Genomic DNA, 22673 nt, shown 5'->3' on the forward strand with positions numbered 1-22673 from the left:
TGTTAGCTAAACTATGCCTGTGATGAATATTCTGAGGCTAATGTTTTATTTCTCAACATTTTTTTTCTTTTTTGAAAACCTAATAGTGGCTATCAGATGTATTACAGTTATTCAAACTACAACTATAGATTACTACAAACTACGAATTACCAGTAAAACTACATAATATCTACATGATTCTGAACCCAAAAACACGCATCCTACTCAACAATATTCCATCCACAATTTGGCTTCCTTCATGGCATGTTGTGCCATCCAACATGGATTTGTTGCGCACCCTTCAATAATATTTTTGTAGTGTCCTCTCCACAGAAACCAGCACACTGCAAAGAAGTAGGAACCCCACTTGTTGAGAACCTACGCTGACATGCTCTCTATGATTTATCCTTGTCCAAACTCTCCTTGTATAATTGCACTAAAAAAAGATGTGAATTGCTGTTTCCAATGGGCACTGCTGACAAACCTCACATCTTAAATCACATTGCAATTCTCTATGAATCATGATATCATGCATGAGCAGTCTACCTTGTAAAAGTAGATAGGCAAAGACACGAACAGTGGGGGGGGGGGGGGGGGGGGGGGGGGGGGGATTTTGAGGTGCCAAATGAGCCGATATTCTCATTTTGTTTTACCTGCAGCTACAACTAGTTTATAGAAAGAATTAGCTGAGTATTCGTTGTCATTTGTCCATAACCAACGAATTTGATCTTCTCCTTGTCTACCAGTTCATCCTAACAAATACCCCTGCTAAGTGCCATTTGCAGAGAGTATTTTCTGGTAGAAATCTCAGGTGTACCTTGGGACGCCTTCGTTGGGTATGTCCAAGAAACAAGCCAATAAGAGATCGATGAGTCCTGAGCAATGCTCCATGAGACACTCCAATCAAATAGCGGTCTAATTTTCAACAACTGTAACAAAAAAAATGAGCCTTGCCTCTTCAGAACTTGATGTGTTTGTGCAGCTGACACCAAATTGTAAAGTTGGTGTACTCTTTGGGTCCACAATGATTCTGAAAACCGGTACAACCGCCACCACCATCGCAGTAATAGAGATTGGTTTTGAGCAATGAGGTTAGCCCCTCCCATTCCTCCATATTCCTTTGGGATACATACAATCTTCCAATTAATTAAAGATATACCCCTTCTATTTTCAGATTTCCCCCATAAAAAATCCCTTCGAATTTTGTCAATCCTTTTGATCACCCATATAAGTAATAGAAAGGAAGACATGAAATACATAGGAATTGAGCTCATTACCGACTTCATTAGCTGCAGACGACCACCTCTCGAGATGAGTCAACCTTTCCAACCTTCCGACTTAGATTCTATTTACTTAATCAATGGCATAAACAGGTCTTTGCTGGGCCGTTTTAAAGTCAAAGGCAACCCAAATAGTTGATTGGAAAATTAGAAAGAGAGCAACCTAGTACAGCTGTAATAACCACTTGATTATAATCAATATTAAGATATATCCATGTGCTTTTGTCAAAATTAATCTGTAAACCTGAAAATTAACAATCAACTTGATTGAAACAACTTGATTGAATTACAGATGCTTAAAGCAATCAGATAGCCGCTGAGAATTAACAAAATTGTGCAGATCGCACGAAACAAGAAATAACACTCTGAACTTAACTTTCTAATGGAGGTATCAATTTTGGAGCCAATGTGAATGAGGTGTTATATTATTTATTTAAAATGTCCAAAGCAAAAGATGGGAATAATTGCTTAAATTCAAACATTGTCCTATCTAAGAAAAGAAAAGAACAAAAGTTTGGTTTGGGTAACTGGTGTCTATGTGGCGTGAGCCTCAATCAAATTCAAGACTGACCACCCATCAGTGCAAACCTAGTTCATCCTTCAAAAAGAAATACTAAAATACAATTGATATCAAATAAAGCAATTCTTGTAAACAAAGAAAAAGAAACCCTGATGAGGCTCACCAATTTGCTTTTAGATTAATCATAGGGTCTAAACATGATCTCTTATTTTTGTTGGAATCCTAGTAGAATGGGCACTTTGTTGCCTTTTGGTGTTTTCGTATTGGTATCAGTACAATATCAATGGTTTCTAACAGAAATCAATGGGATGCCCCACTTTATTTTGATGCACATCAAATAAGATTTAATTTGTTGATTAATTGTCAATGGGTTTACAGCGAGGCAAAATAACAATAACAATTCCAAATAAACAGAGGCAGGTAATAGTGAAAAACTGAAAATTGAGGAGTTAAATATGAGATTTAGGAGGATTTGTTGAAATATTATATGAGACAGTTGATCGATAATGTATTCCACAAGATATATTAAATTGAATTGATTGGAACATTGGTGTCAAAGATACAGGGGAATTAAATATAGAGCGCTGTTTTAAGGAGGTGTGATGAGAAATATTCAAACAATTTGATGTTAACAACACCCTTCAATTTGAAGGTACTTAAAAACAATACTTTTTGAAAAGAAGAAAGAACATGTACCAACATGGCAACACTGCCCATTGAAGGTACATTTTCTTTCTCAACAGCAATACAGAACAAAATTCATATATCACCGACTGGCTCTGAAACGACATAAGCTGCTTTCTCTTTTGCACTCCTGTGAGTGATACTGGTAAGGTGTCGTTGAGGCCTTAAAAAGATGCACTTTTAAATGAGATTACGGGCCATAGGTCCTTGAGGCCTAATAAAAATGATTGTAGAAGCATATGGAGGCCCAATAAAATAGAATAAAGAATGGGTTTTATTGGCCCATTGAGAATGTGGGACCCAACAGGAAACAGAATAAGGAAAGCGCCCAAGGAATATACCAAAGGGCAAGGATGGATCTGGGAATCAATGCAATGCTGAAGGAATAATCCTACCTAGGGTTTTCTTACCCGTAACCCACCTCATCTGCGGTCTTGTGTCTCTCCCTCCCATTCATTCCCGTAGGCTCTAGCTCTTTCAGTCTTTCTTGAATGAATTGATCCACGACGCCCAGTCAAGTTGTCAGTTTCTTGAATTAATAATGAACCATACTAAAACCGTCTTTGCATTGTGCCCCTGGAACATCAGACCGGAAAAAATTATACAAGTTGCCAAAGTTAAAAATATAATTTGTAAACTATAAAACTATATTAGTGTAATTCATGGAGTAACGAATGAGGCAAACAGAATAAATACAATTCTATAATTATAATAATGATAATTCTTCTTATTATGAGTAGAACTAGGGTGTTCTTAAGCTCACCAAAGTGTTTGGTGAGCTTAACTTCAAATTCTATTAAATTGGTTTCAAATGACGAATTCGAACCGTTGTAATTCATTTAACTTACGAGTGATATCTACATGTGAAAATTTTAAATATTCGAATTAATTTAGTATAAAGTCAAGTGGTCAAAAAATATTCAAAAAATAAATACACTAAAATTAATTTATTAACCTTTTGACCGATTAACTTTATACTAAATTAATTTGAATGTTTAAAATTTTCACATGTAGACACATCACTTTTAAGATAGGCGTGTTCTAACGGTTTGAATTTATCATTTGAAATTGATTTAATGAGTTTTGAAATTAAGCTCACCAAACAGTTTCGTCAGCTTAAAAACACCCTGGTTCTACTCCTCTTATTATTATTATTATTATTATTATTAGAAATGCGAATGAATTAGGATGTAAGGAGGCGTAAATGCCGTAACCATCCCTCCATCCGACAAAACCACAATCCCCAAACCCAATTCCTTCTCTTCCCTCCCGCCTCCCTTGCTCGATTTTTATTCGAAATTAGTAAATTATCCAGTCTAGCTACTAGGGTTTTACTCAATTAGCAAAAGGAAGGAGAAAGAGAAAGGTAGAAGAAATGCAAACGGAGTCGCGCGTCGGCATGGTGGTCGGCGCTCAAGCAACCTCCGCCTCCGCCTCTGTGGACGGCGGCGCTCGCCGTTTCACCACCGCTCAACAGCCGCAGCAGCAACACAAATTGCAGCATCCTCTGGGGACGGTCTCGCAGCTCCTGGCAGGCGGCGTTGCTGGAGCAGTGAGCAAGACATGCACCGCCCCTCTGGCCCGCCTCACCATCCTCTTCCAGGTACTTTCTTTCTTTCCTTCTTTGGCTCTCCTCTTCTCTACCCTCCTGTATGGGCTCTCTCTGCCTAGGCTACGTAAAAAAAAAAAGGTTTTATTCTAAATATCATTTGCTATTGCTGTTATGAAAACTGAATGGTATGTTGTCAAATAAAAGGGAATAATAATGATTATGAATCAGGTGCAAGGGATGCACACAGATGTGGCGACAATGCGACATAACAGCATCTGGCGGGAGGCATCGCGGATCGTGTACGAGGAGGGCTTCATGGCCTTCTGGAAGGGCAACCTTGTCACCATCGCCCACCGCCTCCCCTACTCTTCCATTAGCTTTTACGCCTATGAGCGCTACAAACACGTGCGTGCTCATCAAAATCTCTATTCAATTCTATTCTATTTTATTCTATTTAGCTCCCTTAAAAATAAACCACACACGGACTCACATCTGACTGACAAACTGACACCTCACAATAAAATAATTAAATCAACTCAGCTCAAATCAAATCAAAAGATGCTTTCTTTCTCCCTCTTTTGCAAGGGATGCTTTATTTCGTACTGATTTGGGACAGATGTACTGTTTATTTTCAATTTGGTTCAGTTGCTACAAACGGTACCCGGATTAGATAGGCACAGGGAGTTTGTTGCAGCCGATGTGGGCGTCAGACTGATTGGTGGTGGCCTGGCTGGAATAACCGCTGCCTCTCTTACATATCCCTTGGACTTGGTCAGAACCCGGCTTGCTGCTCAGGTCAGCTCATCCCATCATCTCATTTTCTCCTCCCACTTCAACCTCTGAAGGAAGATAGTTATCTGTAGAAATCGAACCATGCCTTATTCAATTCTTTAATTGCAGACAAATACAATCTATTACAGAGGCATCAGCCATACACTACGTTCCATCTGCAGAGACGAAGGCATCATGGGCCTTTACAAGGGTCTCGGAGCGACCTTGCTCGTATGTCCCTTTTTTTTGTTCCTTTTTGTATTTGCTTTTCTTTGTTTTCTTTAGATGGAATTAACTGCCTTTCGGAATTTGCAGGGAGTGGGTCCCAGCATCGCGATCAGTTTTGCTGTTTATGAGACATTGAGAACTTATTGGCAAACGAACAGGTCATCTTTTTGATCTTGTATTGGTTCATCACAACTTCATGTCTTGAGTTCTATGTTCTTTTTGCATGCCCATTGCTCATATTGCTTGCTTTCCCTGTTTTTTCTACTCTTAAGTTGACTTCGATTTTCTTTTTGCATGCGCATAGACCACAGGATTCTAATACACTGGTGAGCCTGGCTTGTGGAAGTCTCTCTGGTGTGGCTTCATCAACTGGTAAATCAGTTTTTGCTTGTGTCTGTGTCCTTTATGCGGTTCAAATTCAAGCTTCATGTCTAAATCATTTACCTAATTGTTGAATCTATACATTACTCAGACCTGTTAAAATATCTACGACAATTCAATAACAGAAAAGAAAAAACAAAACCATTGGGTTTTTTCAGAATTTTACAGTCGAACTCACTATTTTACACTCAAGTCGAATGATTTAATTTTATCTGTTAGCTAGAATTAAACATTTTACTGCAGTAAATTCATTATGTTAGCAGTAGATTCATTATGTTTAACATGGCTAGTTATTCATTATGTTAGCAGGAGATTCCTGTGGCAAATAATAGCAGCAGCAAGTTATTCATTATGTTAGCATGGCTAGTTAACATGGCTGGTTATTCATTATGTTAGCAGTAAATTCCTATTGAAGTTTAACATGGCTAGTTATTCATTATGATGTTAGCAGTAGATTCCTGTGGCAAATAATAGCAGCAGCAAGTGTGAACCATTTTACTGCAGGTCTTTAAAAGTAACAATCATATTTTCCTTTACTGTTGTTGTTGTTGTGGTACTGCTATTATGGGGTCTTAATTTGAAGAGGTTATTTTCTTACCTCTTTGTTAATGAGCTGTTGCTTAAATTGTACATGACAGCTACATTTCCCTTGGACCTGGTGAGACGAAGGATGCAACTGGAGGGGGCAGGTGGTAGGGCTCGAGTGTACAATACAGGCCTATTTGGTACATTTGGGCAGATAGTGCGTACAGAGGGACCACGTGGATTATACCGAGGCATCCTGCCAGAGTACTACAAGGTCGTGCCAAGTGTTGGCATTGTGTTCATGACCTATGAAACCCTCAAGAAGTGCCTCTCCCCTGCCTAACATCAACTATTAGGAACTACTGCTAAATCATTCAGGTGTGCTCTTAGCTTTTAGATATGAAACAGTGGCAAGTTTTGTGGATGTTGCCACAGCATAAAGAAATACTCGCCTTTTCTTCTTTTCTTTTCTTTTTTCTCTCTTTTTTTTTTTAAATATTCAGTGTGTCTATTATTGGACCACAGTTGTGGTCAGAGAAATTTGTAACACTGGAGCAGAGTGTACAATCAATTCATCCAATTTTGATGGTTGCAATCCACAAGGGTTTATTATTACCCCATTTCACAGGGGTATTTATTTCTGGTACGACTTGCTTGATCTTGTCATGGTTTACATTTTCCTGCTGTAAAATATAATATATAATATTCCTTTTCTGTTTCCTGCACCTTTTTAATTTTGAAAATTTTATTGGTCGTCCTTGTTTTATCATGACTTCTTTCCTTGTTTTGTGTACATGTGACTATCTGATGGAAACTGGAGTGTACCTTTTGGAACTGCTTTTCTTAAAATCTGCGTGTGATTCTTTTCTGGTATCAAGCTTTGAGAACCATAGTAACATTCCTGTATAGTTTTAATATAAAATAGATATGGTTAATTTTTTTATAATGCAAAACTATACAAAGATATTGATTTTGTGAGTGTAGGTATAAACCTGATATTGATTTTGATATTGAGCGTAGGTGCAATAGTTTTTATTGTATATAAATGCAACACTAGATGCGCTTAATAACATTCTGGTTCTATTTGTATAATAAAGATATCATTGTAAGATTCATTAAATACTTGCTTAATTCGTGGATTTTTTTTTCAGGGAGGTAGGTGTTGATAAAAAAAATATATATATTGATATCCAAAATTTGACTAATATGATTTAGAAACCAATTGCATATTTGCATTGAAGAAAGAGTTTGGTATTCTTAACCACATCGAGGCCAACAATCATATGAGGTTCATCTGTTAAACTTTAGTGCTTCAACAACTTATTTCACAAGATACAACAATTTGGCCTCTTTTTCACTCAAGAAAGCCAACAAATAAACTGATTATAACATTTTCTTTGGGCAACTCTAAATCTCGATATCATTTTCTTTTCGCATAAATAGTACACTTTCAATACTCGGAGGGATTATGTTAAACTAAATAGGACACCATCCGGTGTAACGAATGTGATCGAGTGTGCGGCGCAGGCCGTATTTGGTGACAGATGCATATGCTATTCTGAAGCCTTCACCATAAGCAGATGATGTGTCATGTTGGATCTGATGCTTGAAAAATTCCCCGAGTTTCTTCTCCATCGCCGACGTGCCTCCTTTCTTTGACGAGGTCGACGATGATGGAGCAGAACTGGAGGAAGATGCCCCATTATGTGTGTCCGGCACAATTTCAGACTCAAGCCATAGGTAAGATAGCACTTGACATATACCTTCCTCTACTTCTGGGCTTAGATTGCGGTATCCTAATTCACATGGGGATAAAAATCTGTGTTTGTTTCACATTTTCAAAACTAAAAGCAAGTGACCAAACCAAAAGAAGAAAATGTAGTTTTTTAGATAGAGGATGCTGGTAAATTAATGGGAATCTTGTAAGTTGAGCACAACATCTATTGATATTCTCTTTGAGTAGGTTTGTCCTGATATATTGGTAAATGCAATAAATACCTTTGAGGCGTAGCCAGCCATGCATAAGTTCGTGAGCAAGAATGGAACCCGTTAGAAGCCTGAAATAAAAAGAAAATTCACGAAGATCTGTCAAATATTTCATGTTTGTGTGATAATCTCAATGGAATAGTAATAATCTTAAACAGTAAACTAACCGGGGAAGGCCATACAAAACTAGAATTGCTGTCACTTCACATCTGCGGGTTAGTTTTTGTGGGTAGGTCCTCATGTCAAATATTCTATTCCTGCCTATTCTTGGCCGCCTTTGTATCTGTATAATATAAAAGAAAAGGTTAGTGGTGAAAGCTCAAGAAAAAAAGTTAAATTACAAAAGCTGATATCATATTGTCAATTTTTTTTCAATCGAAACAGTTCTTCAGGCAAATTACTCACACTGCTGACAGTCTGCTCCTCAGAGAGACACAATCCCCTTGTTTCAGGCATGTGATGTGTGCCCTAAAGAAGAAAAAAAAAAAGATTAAGATAATCACAAAAAATAAGTAAAACTTGTAAATTTAATTATGGATAGTTTATATTACATCCTTTTCTCCTTCCATGGCATCATTAAGTGCTTGCCTCTCAACCAAAAGCATAGGAATTTGTTGATCTATTCTCATATTCATCCCCTCGTAATAATCTCTTATTGAATGGTACAATGGCTGACAATCGCCTGTATCCATTATTGCCGAGTCGAGGCACTCTAGACACAAACTCCTTCCATCTCCAAGTGCAATGTACTTTATGCTCCTTGACTCCATCCTTTCGCAACTGCAGCAGCGGGGGGTGTTGTCATGCTCGTGCGAAGGACAGTACTTCTGACCCCAAAATGGATGCGCTCTGTACTCTATCAACCCTGTCCTGTTTGTTGGTATCTGCCAATAAACCAAACACATCTCTTCATTTCCAAACTCATCATTGCATGTATCATACATTCAGAATCATAAACATTTGTGTTACTCAAGAGAATGGGTATGATTCTTACAAACTGATGGCACACATTGCATTTCGGGTGATGCAGCTCCTTGTAGCACAGTTTGTGGAACGCGTCAATCCCTAACAATGTAAACTGCAACACCAATGCCACAAGAGGATTTAATATACCCGTCATAAGATAATTGGATTAGAAAAGCATATAAAATACAACATACGACCCTATATTTCATACATATGAGTATACCTCAGTCTCACGAATTGCATGGCCACACAAAGAGCAGCGGAAACACTGAGTGTGCCAAAAATTACCCATGCAGCTTAGGTAATGGCCATATCCTATTTCTCGTTGACAAGCCGCACACACTCTGTAAAATGCAGTTCTCATTTAAATGACCCAAAATATTAACTTGCCAGTTAAATGAAGGAGAAAAAAAAAAAGTACCTGTGTTCCCTTGGCAAGAATTGTATAGGTGCATTTGGGTAATAAGCCGATGGTCCCAAGCTCTGTTGCAGTTCTCTGGCGAGTTGTTCATCAGTTTTCCCTGGTGCATTTTGACCTTCAAGTCAAACATATTGCAAAAGATTAGTCCATCACTGTGAAGTTTTGAGTTTTAAAACTAAGAACTATGGAGAAAGTATTTGCCTTTGGGATGCTTATTCTCCTCCGCAAGAGAAAGTGCAACGGCACGGTCCAGTTCTTCATTGTCGGCTTTAGACTGATCATTCTGAAAATTTAATTACACTAACCAATTTAAGTATTCCTTGATTTTTTTTTTTTAAATTAATCTTTACTCCAGGATACAAGAACAAGGTGAAAGAGCAATTTCAGGGTAATGAAAGGGAAGAGATTACTCTTGATTTGTTGGGTTCTCGCCAGAGCATGTTTTCTTCACCAACAACACGAGGTGGCCGCCTCCCACCGGATTCGGCATGATTCCTTCCTCTGAGTAGTTTGCACAGCCACTTTATTAAACCAGATTTTCTACTTGAACATGACGTATCTTCCATGAAATCAATTCAGCTCCAAATTGATAAGCCAGCATGAGTTTATTATCCCTCCTAGGTTATATATTTACTTCTTTTTGAAATTTGAAGGGGGAAAAAGGAAAACAGATCATGCAAGTTAACACGGCGATACTCTTAGGTCTTAACAGCAAATTTCTTACAATATAATATTTTGGTGACTAAAGCACATCATTCAACCCCAATTTTTTCCATCATCAGCAGCCTACTGGTTTGTTGATTGTGAGTTTGAAAAATACAATAATGAGCATGATCCAAATTATTGTGTAATATAATTAATGTTATGTCTTTTGGATGGAAACAAGAAAACTAAACTTGTGGAAAGCATCTACGACTCAAAGGTGATTGTTTAACATCTTTTGTGGATTATAAATTGCAATATTACCAACAAATCACATCGAATTGATTGGATTTTTTTTTTTTTTTTTTAATTCAGATGCGTAAGCTAGCTGCAGGGTGTATACTTCGTAGGATAATAATTAATAAGTAATGTAATAATGGGGGAAATAAAAAAAGGAAATTATATAGTATACTATATAAATTCTGAATGGCCCTAGCTACAATAATTATACAGATAATGAATCTCAACCGTTCATCTTTCTATACGATTTGAGTCTGTTATAGTCCGGAAATTTTAAATTTATTAATTAGCTAACAGTTATAAATTACGCCTAATTAAAATTTTGAGTCAGTTAAATAATGAATTAAAATTGGGGATACAATTACTAAACCAACGTACAAATTTCAAATTTGTAAATTAGGTCCGAAAAATTTATTCGAAGCATTAGATTCAAAATAAATGAACACAATGATGAAATGATAAGTACACACTTACGAGAAATTAAATTATAAAACTTGTGACGTATTTAGGAATAAAGACTTCAGAAAATAACATAGTAATTAAATTTAAAGAAGATTATAAAATAATAACTATTAATCAAATTTTAGACTAACTTCATAATTAAATTATAAATTTAAAACCACGAATATTCGTACAAATAGTCAACAAAATTTTCCATTGATTTTTATTGAATAAATTAGAATGTCAAGTTGCGTCTAATCATTAATTGACGTTAGAAAAATCAGAAATAATTTGACCGTCCAATTAAATCGAATTATCTGAGAAAATTTAGAAATTAATAATGAAAAATGTAAATACAAGTCGCGTTGAATTATTGGAAAATAAGCATTTTTAAATTGGTATGTGTTAATAAACAAAATGTATCGAGTTCTAAAATTGGAAATATATGTATACGAATTATTCGTACGAGATAAATTATAAAATTTACAAATTTCGTTCATTAGGGAATTATAAAGGTTTAATTAGCTATATATATATATGAGAGTGACTAATATGCTTTCGGTAGTATATGGGCCGATATGCATACAGTCCAAATTTGAAATTTCGAAATCCAAAAAGTCAATTTGAACCGTTCATCTTGTTCTCTATATTAATATGTAATGTTATATGTGATCTCTACAATAAAATGTGCTTGGAGTCCAAATTTTACATTTTTTGAATTTTTTTTACTATTTATTAAGATGAGTACAAAAACTAGTCAAATTCAGACCATTGATTTTTGTACTCATTTTAATAAATAGTAAAAAAATTTCAAAAAATGTAAATTTTGGTCTCCAACCACATTTTATTGTAGAGATCACATCTAACAGTTTGGATCGACAATTTGGACTTTAAAAATGTAGAAAATGGTTGTGGTAACTTGTTATAACTTGATCCCTCCTCTATATATATATAGAGAGAGAGAGAGAGAGAGAGTGACTAATGTGCATTAGAATGTATATGGGCCGAAATACATACGGTCCAAATTTGACTTTTCAAAATCCAAACGGTTGATCCGAACCGTTCATCTTGTTTTTCATATTAATATGTGCTTGGAGACCAAATTTTACATTTTTCTGAATATTTTTATTATTTATTAAGTATTTTACAAAATTGTTGATCCAACGTTGGCTTAATAAAACAGTAAAATCAGTAGCCACCATTGGATCAATAATTTTGTAAAATAGTTAATAAATAGTAAAAAAATTCAGAAAAATGTAAAATTTGGTCTCCAAGCACATATTAATATGGAGAACAAGATGAATGGTTGGGATCGATCGTTTGGATTTTGCAAACTCAAATTTGGACCGTATGAATCACCGGATTCAAAGTTCAAATAGCCGATTCAAACCGTTCATCTTGTTCTCCATATTAATATGTGCTTGGAGATCAAATTTTATATTTTTTGGAATTTTTTTACTATATATTAAGCTATATATATGTAAGGGTACCATGCACTGCAATGCATAGGCATTTTTGTGTATTGGACTATAAATCACCGGATTCAAAGTCCAAATGACCGATCCAAATTGTTAATCTTGTTCCCCATATTAATATGTGCTTGGAGACCAAATTTTACATTTTTTGAAATTTTTTTTACTATTTATTAAGACACTTTGAAAATCGCTGATCCAACGATAACAGCAAAATCAAAAGACACATATGTGATTAACATGTTTTATTAAAATATTAGGATTAGGAATTTTAAATTATGAATTAGCTTTTGAAAACAGTATTTTGAACGACTAAATTTTATATAGGTACTTTAAATGAAATCAAAGTAGTTAGATAATTAGAATAGATTAATTAAGTAGAACATGTTTAATTTACCGTAACTCACGAATAATTATTTTTGCAAATATTTTGACATTAGAATTTTAACAAGCAATTTATCTTCAAATTAAAATATTAAAAATACCATTTAAGTTAAAATCAAATTAGATTAAATTAAATCAAAGTGAATTATCAATATCTGATGAATTTACTGTTAAAGATTAATGCTAAGCTCGATGGTATGAAAGTGAATGATCAATATCTTACTAAACAGGGTGAGTTGGATTGATTGACTCAATAATTTTTATAAACCAAAATAATTGAGAATTTAAATTAAACACATTAATTGGGGCGAGGGTTAATATAATTTAACGTAGATTTTAATTAGTTATAATTACGTAATTTCATATCAGAAGATCCCGTACGAGTCTGATTCATTGACTGATTTGGCTGACACGCAGTTCGGAGCAGATGAGGATCCCATTGATTTCACAGAGGTTTAGCCGCCACGTCTTCAGCCATTCAGGTGTGGGATATCTGAATTATTTCTTTTGTGGGCGTACTTTTACCTGTCGATCCATCTGACCTGACATCCGCACTTTACTTTTAAGTAGTTGAATTAAAACTACAGAGCATGTTTATCCTTTCTGCACTGTATATAGAAATTACATAAACCCTAAAAAAAAATTCAAATTTACTGTATTTTAGGTGTAAAGTAATTAAATAGTATTATATATATTATTAGAATATTAAGTTATTTGATTGCCCTCTTCTCATAGAAGACAATATATTATTATATAGACACACGCATGCAATCGTGAGAGCTGAGCAGAGGCTGAGTGACTTCGTTCCGTCTTGTAGTATGGGATACAGGACGACTTGACAGCCATTGAGCCGAGGTGTCACTTGACTTTTCAGGTGGTCTTTTATGACTTATATTATATGTATAAAATTTGATTATATGTCTTTTTTTATCATTTTACCATTACGTGCGGGCCAGACTCGAGCCCTAACGTACGAAACGATTTGGGAGTGATTCCCCTCTACATTAGAAGCTACATGCCTAGAATGGCTTCCACAAGACCGGACTCGAGCCTTGTGGAATTGTGATGTGGTGCATAAGGCCGAACTCAAGTCTTGATGCACAGGGCCGGACTCAAGCCCTTGATCCTATTGGTCTGGCTGGACGGTAGAGTTCTCTCATGCTCATGGGGGATGAGTTTGACTTATTTTACGACTTGCATGTATGATTTCTCCTATTTTATATGTTTGGTTGACGAATCATTTAGGCAAGATGAAACACGGAATTTAAGATATAACCATATGCTACTATGTTATTATCTTGTGGGCAATGCTCGATGTCATTTAGGCAATGTGTATCATTGTGCCTCTAATCACAGTACTTGAATTATATTATATTGGATATTTTGATTCTATTAGCACGGCACGGTGTGGTTTACTTAATTCGTATTATTATTATTATTATTATATTTGTGTACACGGTGCTTTGGTACTGGATTCCGATTTGATTATAATCCGCTATTGTATTTTTATTTTGGGATTATTCTGCACGTTGACATAATAGATTAATCACATCATGGCATTAAATAAAAGTGTTTTTCTTAGATATTGATATAGGTTCACACGTGCATGTTAAATTATATTCATAACTGTACGCAATTTATAAATAAAAGTGTTTTGACTGTAGAGAATCTCTGAGGGGATAATTTTGGGTTACATAATGAACGATTCGTCGCTCACCCACAAGTTGTTTCGTGAGTTTTAGGTACATAGTCCAGCGATCCGCAACAGGAGTTGTCAGGAGCTGTCCCCGATGGCCACACTGCTTGATTAGCTAGCAGGGTTCAGTTTTGATTAGGTTTATGAGTCTCATATTTGTTGTTTTATTATATACGGGCTCAATAGATCATGTATTTCCATCACTATATTATGTTATCTTGGATATGACATGGACTGGATTGTACTATATGTATGTTTATTTATTTGCTATGTGACTGATGCTTGATATTTTATATTTCACTTCCGTTGTTTATCATTTTGATTATTTTGAGCCTTGCATGTTTATTGATTAATAAACATGAGGCGAGGCTGATCACACCTTAATCCAGTATTCATTGTTTGGAGTGTGACAGAGTCGACCTTCCAAATTCAGTTTTGTGCTATCATTGCCTCTTGGTAAAACTAATCACAAACTTCAACACTTGACAGCGGAGCACGAACTGCCTATAGTGGGAACAAAAGGGTAAGAATTGAGAGAGAAGGAAGGAGATACATACCGTGGATGCAGGAAAGGGAGAATGAGGAGGAGGCCGTGGGGGCAATAATTGGAGCTGATCCCACCAAAAACCAAAAAAGTAACTTTGGATCTAAGGAAAGGGGTGAGGAGGGGGTGGGGGTCGGAGCAAGTGGTGAGGTGAGGTGAGGTGAAGAGAGAAAGAGAAGAATAAAGTGGATAGCTAGCTGCTGGTGTAGGTAATATAGGTAATATGAAATTAACAAATTAGGATTGAAGGAAGAATAGAAACAATTGCTCCTCCCCCACCCCAGGCATCTTATATAAATAACAAGTTAACAGCCCAATCCTTTTTTCTAAAAAAAATTGTGTGACTTTTGTTTATACTTTGGAATGAAAAAAGAAAAGGAGAAACAAAGAGAAAAGGAAAGGGAATACTAGATGTAGAGGAGTTAAATTAGATTATTGAGTTGGAGGTGGAGAGAATAAATAAGGTGGTGGCTAGGAAAGGAAGAGATTCTTGTTCCCCCTCACATTCCATCCTTCTTCTCATTCTTCTTCTCTCTTCCCGCCTCTCTCACTATATCACAAATCGCAAATAAAATTAAATAAATAAATACATAACAAAAAAGCAAAGCAATGAAACAGAGAAGAGAAGATAGAAAATGGGAATAGGATGCGGCAAAAACACGCTTGGTGCCAATTTCTTTTCAAAAACAACAAAAGGCAACCCCCCCCCCCCCCCCCCCCCCCCCTCCACTTTCAATCTTTCTTTCAAAACTAATCGTCCGTTGCTTACACTTGCATTTTCCAGTCACCTGTCAGAAGTTAGGAGTGTTATTAAAATTCAAAACGAATCTATTTCATTCAATTATACGCCGTCAGCCGTCACTTCCATCTCCATTCTGATTCTACTACTTTATCAAGTAGCAACGGTTTCTTACGGACCGTCAAACAACATGTTATTAGACCCTTCTCTATGAGTCTATGAAGGCATAATATTTTTGTAATGAATAATAAATAAGTGGGCATAACTCGATACATAAAAGAAGGAAAGCGAAATACACGTCTGAATGCTTGTTATTATCATTGTTATCATTGAACTGTATCGCTCTGTGATAAATTATTTTAAATAAAATAATATTTTAAGCTATTAGAATTAGGGTGTTCTTAAATTCACCAAGTTCTTTGGTGAACTCAAGTCTAAAACCTATCAAATCGGCTTTAAATAATGAATCTGAACCATTGAAATCCGCTTATCTTACGAGTGATACATCTACATGTAAAAATTTTAAACATTCGAATTAATTTAGTATAAAGTCAAGCGGTCAAAAAAACATTCAAAAAATGAATGCATTAATTAAAATTAATTTATTAACTTTCTAATTTTGACCGATTGACTTTATACTAAATTAATTCGAATGTTTAAAATTTTCACATGTAGACACATTACTCGTAAGGTAGGCGGATTTCAACAGTTCAGATTCGTCATTTGAAGCCGATTTGACAGATTTTTAAACTTGAGTTCACCAAGGGACTTGGTGAACTTAAGTTCACCCTAGTTCTACTCTGCATAACACTATCAAGTTCATTTTTAAAGATGATTGTGATGATGATAGCGGTGAAGATGTATTGAACAGGAGCAGATATATCTATCTCTTGATTTTCAAAAATAATTTTAGCTCATCTATATTACTCTTGTTGAAAATGTTTGCCTACCCCTATTAGAGCCCAATACATTTTTCCAGCAACAGACTCGGAACCCAACTGATTTTTGTTGATTTTTTGCAGTCCAACTAATTTTGCTAGTAGCTAATCGTTCTTTTGTTTTCACTGAAGCGGATTCAGATCTTAATTGTGAACTAAAATCGCAAAAGGAACAACAAACTAAAATTGCTACAGGAACAACAGCAAACTAAAATCGTACTGATGGTGGCAAGATAGGATGCAGCTCGCCTCGGCTCAGGCTCAGCGGCAGAAATCCTGATATTTTTACTGGTAACTCTCACTTTTTTTTTTCTTAATCTGTAGCACTTGGAATATAACAAGCTTTGTCTTTTAAGATGCAGGTAAGATTTGATTTAATTTCTTCCTTGAAATATCTACAAATTAAAACAAAAAGACATAATGAAAGAGAACCGATCAATTTTATTTGTAGCATTTAAAAGGAAAGAAAACCGATCACATGCTAGCTGCCATATATAAATGTATGCTTAAGTTCTAAATTCTTTCTTTTCAGTACTTAGTAGTAATCTATTATAGATCAGATTATAGTAGGTATTTCTAATTTTATTTTTTTAAGTTTATGAATCAGAGTATTCAAAATGGACAAATATTTTAAGAAACTATCTAAACCTCCAATTAATTCACCTTCATAGGAATCACAACAAATCAAATCTAGTTTAAGCTCTAATCGTCCTCATGGAGTTAATATTGTCGAATAAGACCATCCTTCTGATCTCGCTCTAAGACCATTATTCATATCTCAATATAATCCAAATGAGCATTATTGTATACATGGCTCAATTAGAAGATTTAACACTTGTTAGTTTAATCAGTACAACTCTTGGTTGGAATATAGTATAAATTAAGATGAGGCATTTTGTCTTTGTTGGTATCTATTTAGATCCAAAAATCTCAAAACAGGTGGAAGGATCAACTTTGTAGGAGAGGGTTTAGAGAAAATGGAAATGCAAGAAATGATTTGACGATATACCAGTGACTCAAATAGTTGGCACAATCATGCTTGAAGAAAATGTTTGAATTTGATGAACTAGAGACAACATCTAAATTATGCTAGAGACAAAATTAAGTGTTAGACACAAGATGAATTATAAAGCACAGCTAAATGTCTCTCTTACTATGTACAATATTTATTCGAAGTTTATCAATGAGTGAAATTGGCATTGATATGATAGTAGTCGCTTGTGTTGAAAGGACATTTTGACAATGATTACGGTAAAATATAGTTTAAGAATAGAATGGAAGATAATAGATGAATTATTATTTGGATACTTACATAAAAAGAATTTGTTTGATGGCGTATATAATGAAATTATTATATAAAGACTCGTGGAAGAATATTTGATTCGTCGTCATCAGCTTGACTATCTAGCATTACTATGTTTGTTGTTTTTTTATATGAAAAAAGAATATTATTTATTGTAATATTTAATATTATGCATGTTGATATTCAATACATGAACTCTCTAAAATAAAATATAACGATAATATGATGAGGTATTGAATAAATAAGGAGATAGGATGAAAAGAAAAGAAAAGGAAATAAGAAATGAAACTAATTTTAGAAAGAAAATATGTGGATGATAAGCAAACTCAGCGATCAGTAGTCAGCGGGATTACATTAAATCAAGAAGTCTCACATTGAGAAAGTATTCGTTATTTATTATTTTATAAATAAATATTTGGGTCTTAGGGGCGGATCAAGAATTTTTGTCAGAAAGGGACAACAAAATATCGAATCGGATTTAAACCCATTAACTAATTGAGTACTCGATAAAAAAACAATATTTTGACTTATATTTTTCAATACCCTGACTTATAATTTCTGATCTTATAACTTATAATTAATATTACCAATCATAATTCAAGACATTTAGTTTGATTTTAACACTAAATTTAATCCGAATTAGAAATCAAACATCCAGAAATGACAAAAATATTTCAGAAAGAAACAAAATTGATCGGTACCAATAAATCACCACTAAAATTCAAAGAGAGAAGGTGGCTGCCCCCTGTGCTACCGTAAATCCGCCCCTGATTAGTCCCCTCTAGAGTTTGGCAAAAACCCGGGTCGGGTATACCCGCCCGTACCCGCCGCCCGGGTATGGGTCGGGTACTCTGGTACGCGGGTATGGGCAAAAATCGAACCGGACCCGTTATTTTGGACCAATACCCGACCATACCCTACCCGAGTTTACCCGTACCCGACTAAACCTGTACCCTACTACCCGTACCCGTACCCGTATACCCGAGTACTGTTCATCCATTTCAAAATTCAAAAAATCTGATTTTTTTTCCCCCCCAAACCGGTGCCATCCCATCCGGACCCGACCGGCCGGACCCACCCGGACCAGACCGGACCGACCGGATGGGACGGTTTTTTTTTTTCTTTTTCTTTTTCTTTTTTGTTTCTGTTTTCTGTTTCTGTTTTTTTCTGTTACTGTTACTGTTACTGTTACTGTTATTCTTTAAAAATTAAAAATTTAAATTTTATCCCTCCAACCAAAATTTCTTTAAATACCCCTCTTCCTCCCTTCATTTTCACATCTCCTTCTCAATTCTCATTCTCTCATTCTCTTATTCTCTTAATCTAAATTTCTATTATTCTCAAATTTTAAATTTATTGTTAAAAAAATATATAGTTGTACATTTAATTCCTTCTACAAATACGCAAACGGAATTACGAAGGTATCGAAATTACGAAGTTCGGGACCTTCCACAAGATTTTTCCGCGAGATTTAAATGTTATATTTATTTCATGTTAGATTAATTTATTTTTGTAGAGTAAATTTAGTTTATGTAGATTTATTGGATGTTAAGTAATTAGATATTTACATTTGTTAGATTTATTTTATGTTAGATTTGTTAAGTAATTAGATTTATTAGATTTATTGAATATGTTAGATTTATTTAGTTTATGTTAGATTTGTTAGATGTAAAGTAATTAAATTTGTTTTGATGCTAGATTTTATTTTTGAAATTCGGATTTATTTTTCATAGGTTTAAAAAATGGGTTATATTTATTTTTGAAAATATGTGAAGTAATTAGATTTATTTTGAATATGTTAGATTTATTTTTGAAAATGTTAGATTTATTTTGAATAGGTTAGATTTATTTTTGAAAATGTTAGATTTATTTTGAATAGGTTAGATCTAATTTCTGTTTTTTTGTTTCTGTTTTTTTATTTCTGTTTTTTTTATTTCTGTTTTTTAATTTCTGTTATTTAATTTCTGTTTTTTATTTCTGTTTTTTAATTTCTGTTTTTCAGATTCATTCTTGTAAATGTTAGATTTATTTTGAATATGTTAGATTTATTTTTGAAAATGTTAGATTTATTTTGAATAGGTTAGATTTAATTTCTGTTTTTTTATTTCTGTTTTTTAGATTTATTTTTGTAAATGTTAGATTTATTTTGAATAGGTTAGATTTATTTTTGAAAATGTTAGATTTATTTTGAATAGGTTAGATCTAATTTCTGTTTTTTAATTTCTGTTTTTTTGTTTCTGTTTTTTTATTTCTGTTTTTTTAATTTCTGTTTTTTTAATTTCTGTTATTTTATTTCTGTTTTTTATTTCTGTTTTTTAATTTCTGTTTTTTAGATTTATTCTTGTAAATGTTAGATTTATTTTGAATAGGTTAAATTTATTTTTGAAAATGTTAGATTTATTTTGAATAGGTTAGATCTAATTTCTGTTTTTTAATTTCTGTTTTTTTGTTTCTGTTTTTTTATTTCTGTTTTTTTTATTTCTGTTTTTTAATTTCTGTTTTTTAGATTTATTCTTGTAAATGTTAGATTTATTTTGAATATGTTAGATTTATTTTTGAAAATGTTAGATTTATTTTGAATATGTTAGATTTAATTTCTGTTTTTTAATTTCTGTTTTTTTGTTTCTGTTTTTTTATTTCTGTTTTTTTTATTTCTGTTTTTTAATTTCTGTTTTTTAGATTTATTCTTGTAAATGTTAGATTTATTTTGAATAGGTTAGATTTATTTTCTGTTTTTTTGTTTCTGTTTTTTTATTTCTGTTTTTTTTTATTTCTGTTTTTTTATTTCTGTTATTTTATTTCTGTTTTTTTTTTAATTTCTGTTTTTTAATTTCTGTTTTTTGAATAGGTTTAAAATATGACAACTCCTCCTCGCGAGGGGCAAGAAGATTTTGCCTCGAGATTGTCGGCCTCACTTTTTGGCCCCGATATGCCACGATCTCATTATCCACAAAATTATCCGCCTAATTATCTTGATAGTTCTTCCTCCCAAATGCCACCACCTAATTATCCACAAAATTATCCACAAAATTATCAAAGAAGGGACCAAATGCTAGATTTAAATTATCAACAACCCCCACAAATGAGTGCACCGCCATCGTATTATACTTCAAACGATCCAAACGTATTCATTCCACAAGAATCACTTCAACCAACACCATCGTATGCATATGGAGGCATGGGCTCTTCTGTAGCATCGAGTCAATTCACTGACACTGCCCCTTCGACAGCTGAACCTGAAATTCAAGAAGAAGTTGTTGCTCCTTCGACAAGTAGACCCTCAGAAGCACCAACAGAAAAGAAGACTAAAAGAGAAAGAGCTCCTCCCAATTACAATCAACCGTGGGTGAGATTTTATGAGATTACCAGAGATGAGAGAGGTATTATGCAATTACTAGATTGTAAGGTAAAAAATTGCAAAAGACATTTTGAGTATAAATTAGGTAGTGGTATGAGCAGCTTTAAAAGACATTCTGAAATGCATGAAAAAAAGCACGAGGAACCAGAAAAAGATGCTCAACCGAAAATAATCCAAACCCTTATTAACGCGGATGGTACCAGAACCAACCCAAAATTCGATGAATCAAAAATGCTTAGTGAATTGGCTCGGTACATTACCCATAAAGAACAACCAATAAGTATGGGTAGTTGCATGAGTTTTTCCCGGTTATGCATTCGGGGGTTAGGCCAACCAATGTACAAGAGGATGCATCATAAAAAGATGGTTGGTGAAATAAAAAAACAGTTTCTCTCTAAAAAAGATGACCTTAAAGCTCTATTTGCATACCAAAGTAATAAGGTCTCGATTACATCCAATATATGGACTGCCGATAAACATGGACTTGGGTACTCTTGTGTTACCGGGCATTGGATCGATGATCATTGGTTATTACAAAAAAGGATATTAAGTTTTGGAGTGCTAGATTCCCCGCACACTGCAAATGTAATTTTCAAATACATTATTTCCGTTTTAGAAGAATATAACCTTAAGAGGGATATGGCTAACATGGTTTTTTCTATCTCATTCGATAATGTGAGCAACAACATAGCTTCCATTGAGATTTTTAAACGGTCACTAAACCCGATCATGAATGGTGAAATGTTTCACCAAAAGTGTGCGTGCCACATACTTAACCTCGTCGTGAAGGCGGGTCTTAAAACAGAAGCCGTAAAACTATTGATAATTAAATTTAAAAATGCTCTCAACCACGTTGTTTCAAACCAAGAAAGAAAACAAAAGTTTAGGGGTCTGTGTGTCAAATATGGATTGGACAAGTTGAAAGTACCTTGGGATATAGATACCCGTTGGAACTCTACCTATAGGTTGTTGAACCGATGCATTCCTTACAAAGCTGTCATAGGGGAGTTTTTGAGAAGCTCCACCCCCGAGGCACTACAATTGGAACTCACCGGCGGAGAATGGGAGCAACTACAAAGGCTATGCAATTTCCTTCAAACCTTTTTTACAGCAACCGTACAACTATCATGCTCATACTCACCGACGTCATTTCAGTTGCTCAGACATCTCTATGACATCTCCAAGGTGTATTGTCAATTGGAACAAGCTGAAATCCACGATAAATCTCTCACACCAATCGTAGATGCCATGAAACAAAAGTTTCTCAAATATTGGGAAGATGTACCGCTCGTCGCGATTATAGCGAACTGCCTCAACCCGGCATACAAGAAGTTTTACACGATCAAAGTAGTTCAAAGGTACAAAGATAATCTACGTTTAGACAGTACCAGGGTGGAGGCATACGTGGATTCGAAATTCGAAGAGATGTTTAACATATACAACTCAAGAATGAGTGCCAACCAAAATCCGTCTTCGTCCCGTGCCACCCCTAGGTATGAATATAAATATACATTTGTTTTTTAATCTTTATTATTTATAATATATATATTATTTGTCCACTAA

General features: G+C 34.5%; 2 protein-coding genes across 6 annotated transcripts; one reads left to right on the forward strand and one right to left on the reverse strand.

Annotated features, from left to right (window-relative positions):
• Window positions 1–3683: 3683 nt before the first annotated feature.
• On the forward strand, window positions 3684–6561 carry LOC144568395 (uncharacterized). The gene is made up of 7 exons (XM_078318743.1): window positions 3684–4066; window positions 4244–4420; window positions 4661–4810; window positions 4916–5017; window positions 5102–5172; window positions 5319–5386; window positions 6034–6561. Exons 1-7 carry the CDS (start codon window positions 3839–3841, stop codon window positions 6261–6263), a joined length of 1026 nt encoding a protein of 341 aa, XP_078174869.1. The 5' UTR covers window positions 3684–3838; the 3' UTR covers window positions 6264–6561.
• Window positions 6562–7204: 643 nt separating this feature from the next.
• On the reverse strand, window positions 7205–15316 carry LOC144568394 (LIM domain-containing protein HDR3-like). Of its 5 annotated transcripts, none has more exons than XM_078318739.1 (11): window positions 14786–15316; window positions 9704–9910; window positions 9495–9576; window positions 9294–9408; window positions 9096–9216; window positions 8901–8984; window positions 8458–8790; window positions 8312–8374; window positions 8074–8189; window positions 7919–7977; window positions 7205–7716 (listed from the first exon to the last, which is right to left on the reverse strand). In XM_078318739.1, the coding sequence occupies exons 2-11, from the start codon at window positions 9857–9859 to the stop codon at window positions 7397–7399; spliced, it is 1449 nt and encodes a 482-aa protein (XP_078174865.1). In that variant the 5' UTR covers window positions 9860–9910; window positions 14786–15316; the 3' UTR covers window positions 7205–7396. The 5 variants fall into 5 exon arrangements, with proteins under 5 accessions (XP_078174865.1, XP_078174864.1, XP_078174863.1 ...); XM_078318738.1 differs by having other exon boundaries at window positions 9704–9926; XM_078318737.1 differs by having other exon boundaries at window positions 9704–9929.
• Window positions 15317–22673: the final 7357 nt, after the last annotated feature.

This window comes from Carex rostrata, chromosome 17 (genome assembly GCF_964058835.1).
Source record: "Carex rostrata chromosome 17, lpCarRost1.2, whole genome shotgun sequence".
NCBI lineage: Eukaryota > Viridiplantae > Streptophyta > Magnoliopsida > Poales > Cyperaceae > Carex > Carex rostrata.

Coding starts and splice junctions, on each gene's coding strand:
- LOC144568395 (XM_078318743.1), top strand. CDS start 3,839: ATGCAAACGGAGTCGCGCGTCGGCATGGTGGTCGGCGCTCAAGCAACC. Junction 5,018..5,101: donor GTCTCGGAGCGACCTTGCTC/GTATGTCCCTTT, acceptor CGGAATTTGCAG/GGAGTGGGTCCCAGCATCGC. Junction 5,173..5,318: donor ACTTATTGGCAAACGAACAG/GTCATCTTTTTG, acceptor GCATGCGCATAG/ACCACAGGATTCTAATACAC.
- LOC144568394 (XM_078318739.1), bottom strand. CDS start 9,859: ATGGAAGATACGTCATGTTCAAGTAGAAAATCTGGTTTAATAAAGTGG. Junction 8,985..9,095: donor ATGCAATTCGTGAGACTGAG/GTATACTCATAT, acceptor TTGGTGTTGCAG/TTTACATTGTTAGGGATTGA. Junction 8,791..8,900: donor GCAATGTGTGCCATCAGTTT/GTAAGAATCATA, acceptor GTTTATTGGCAG/ATACCAACAAACAGGACAGG.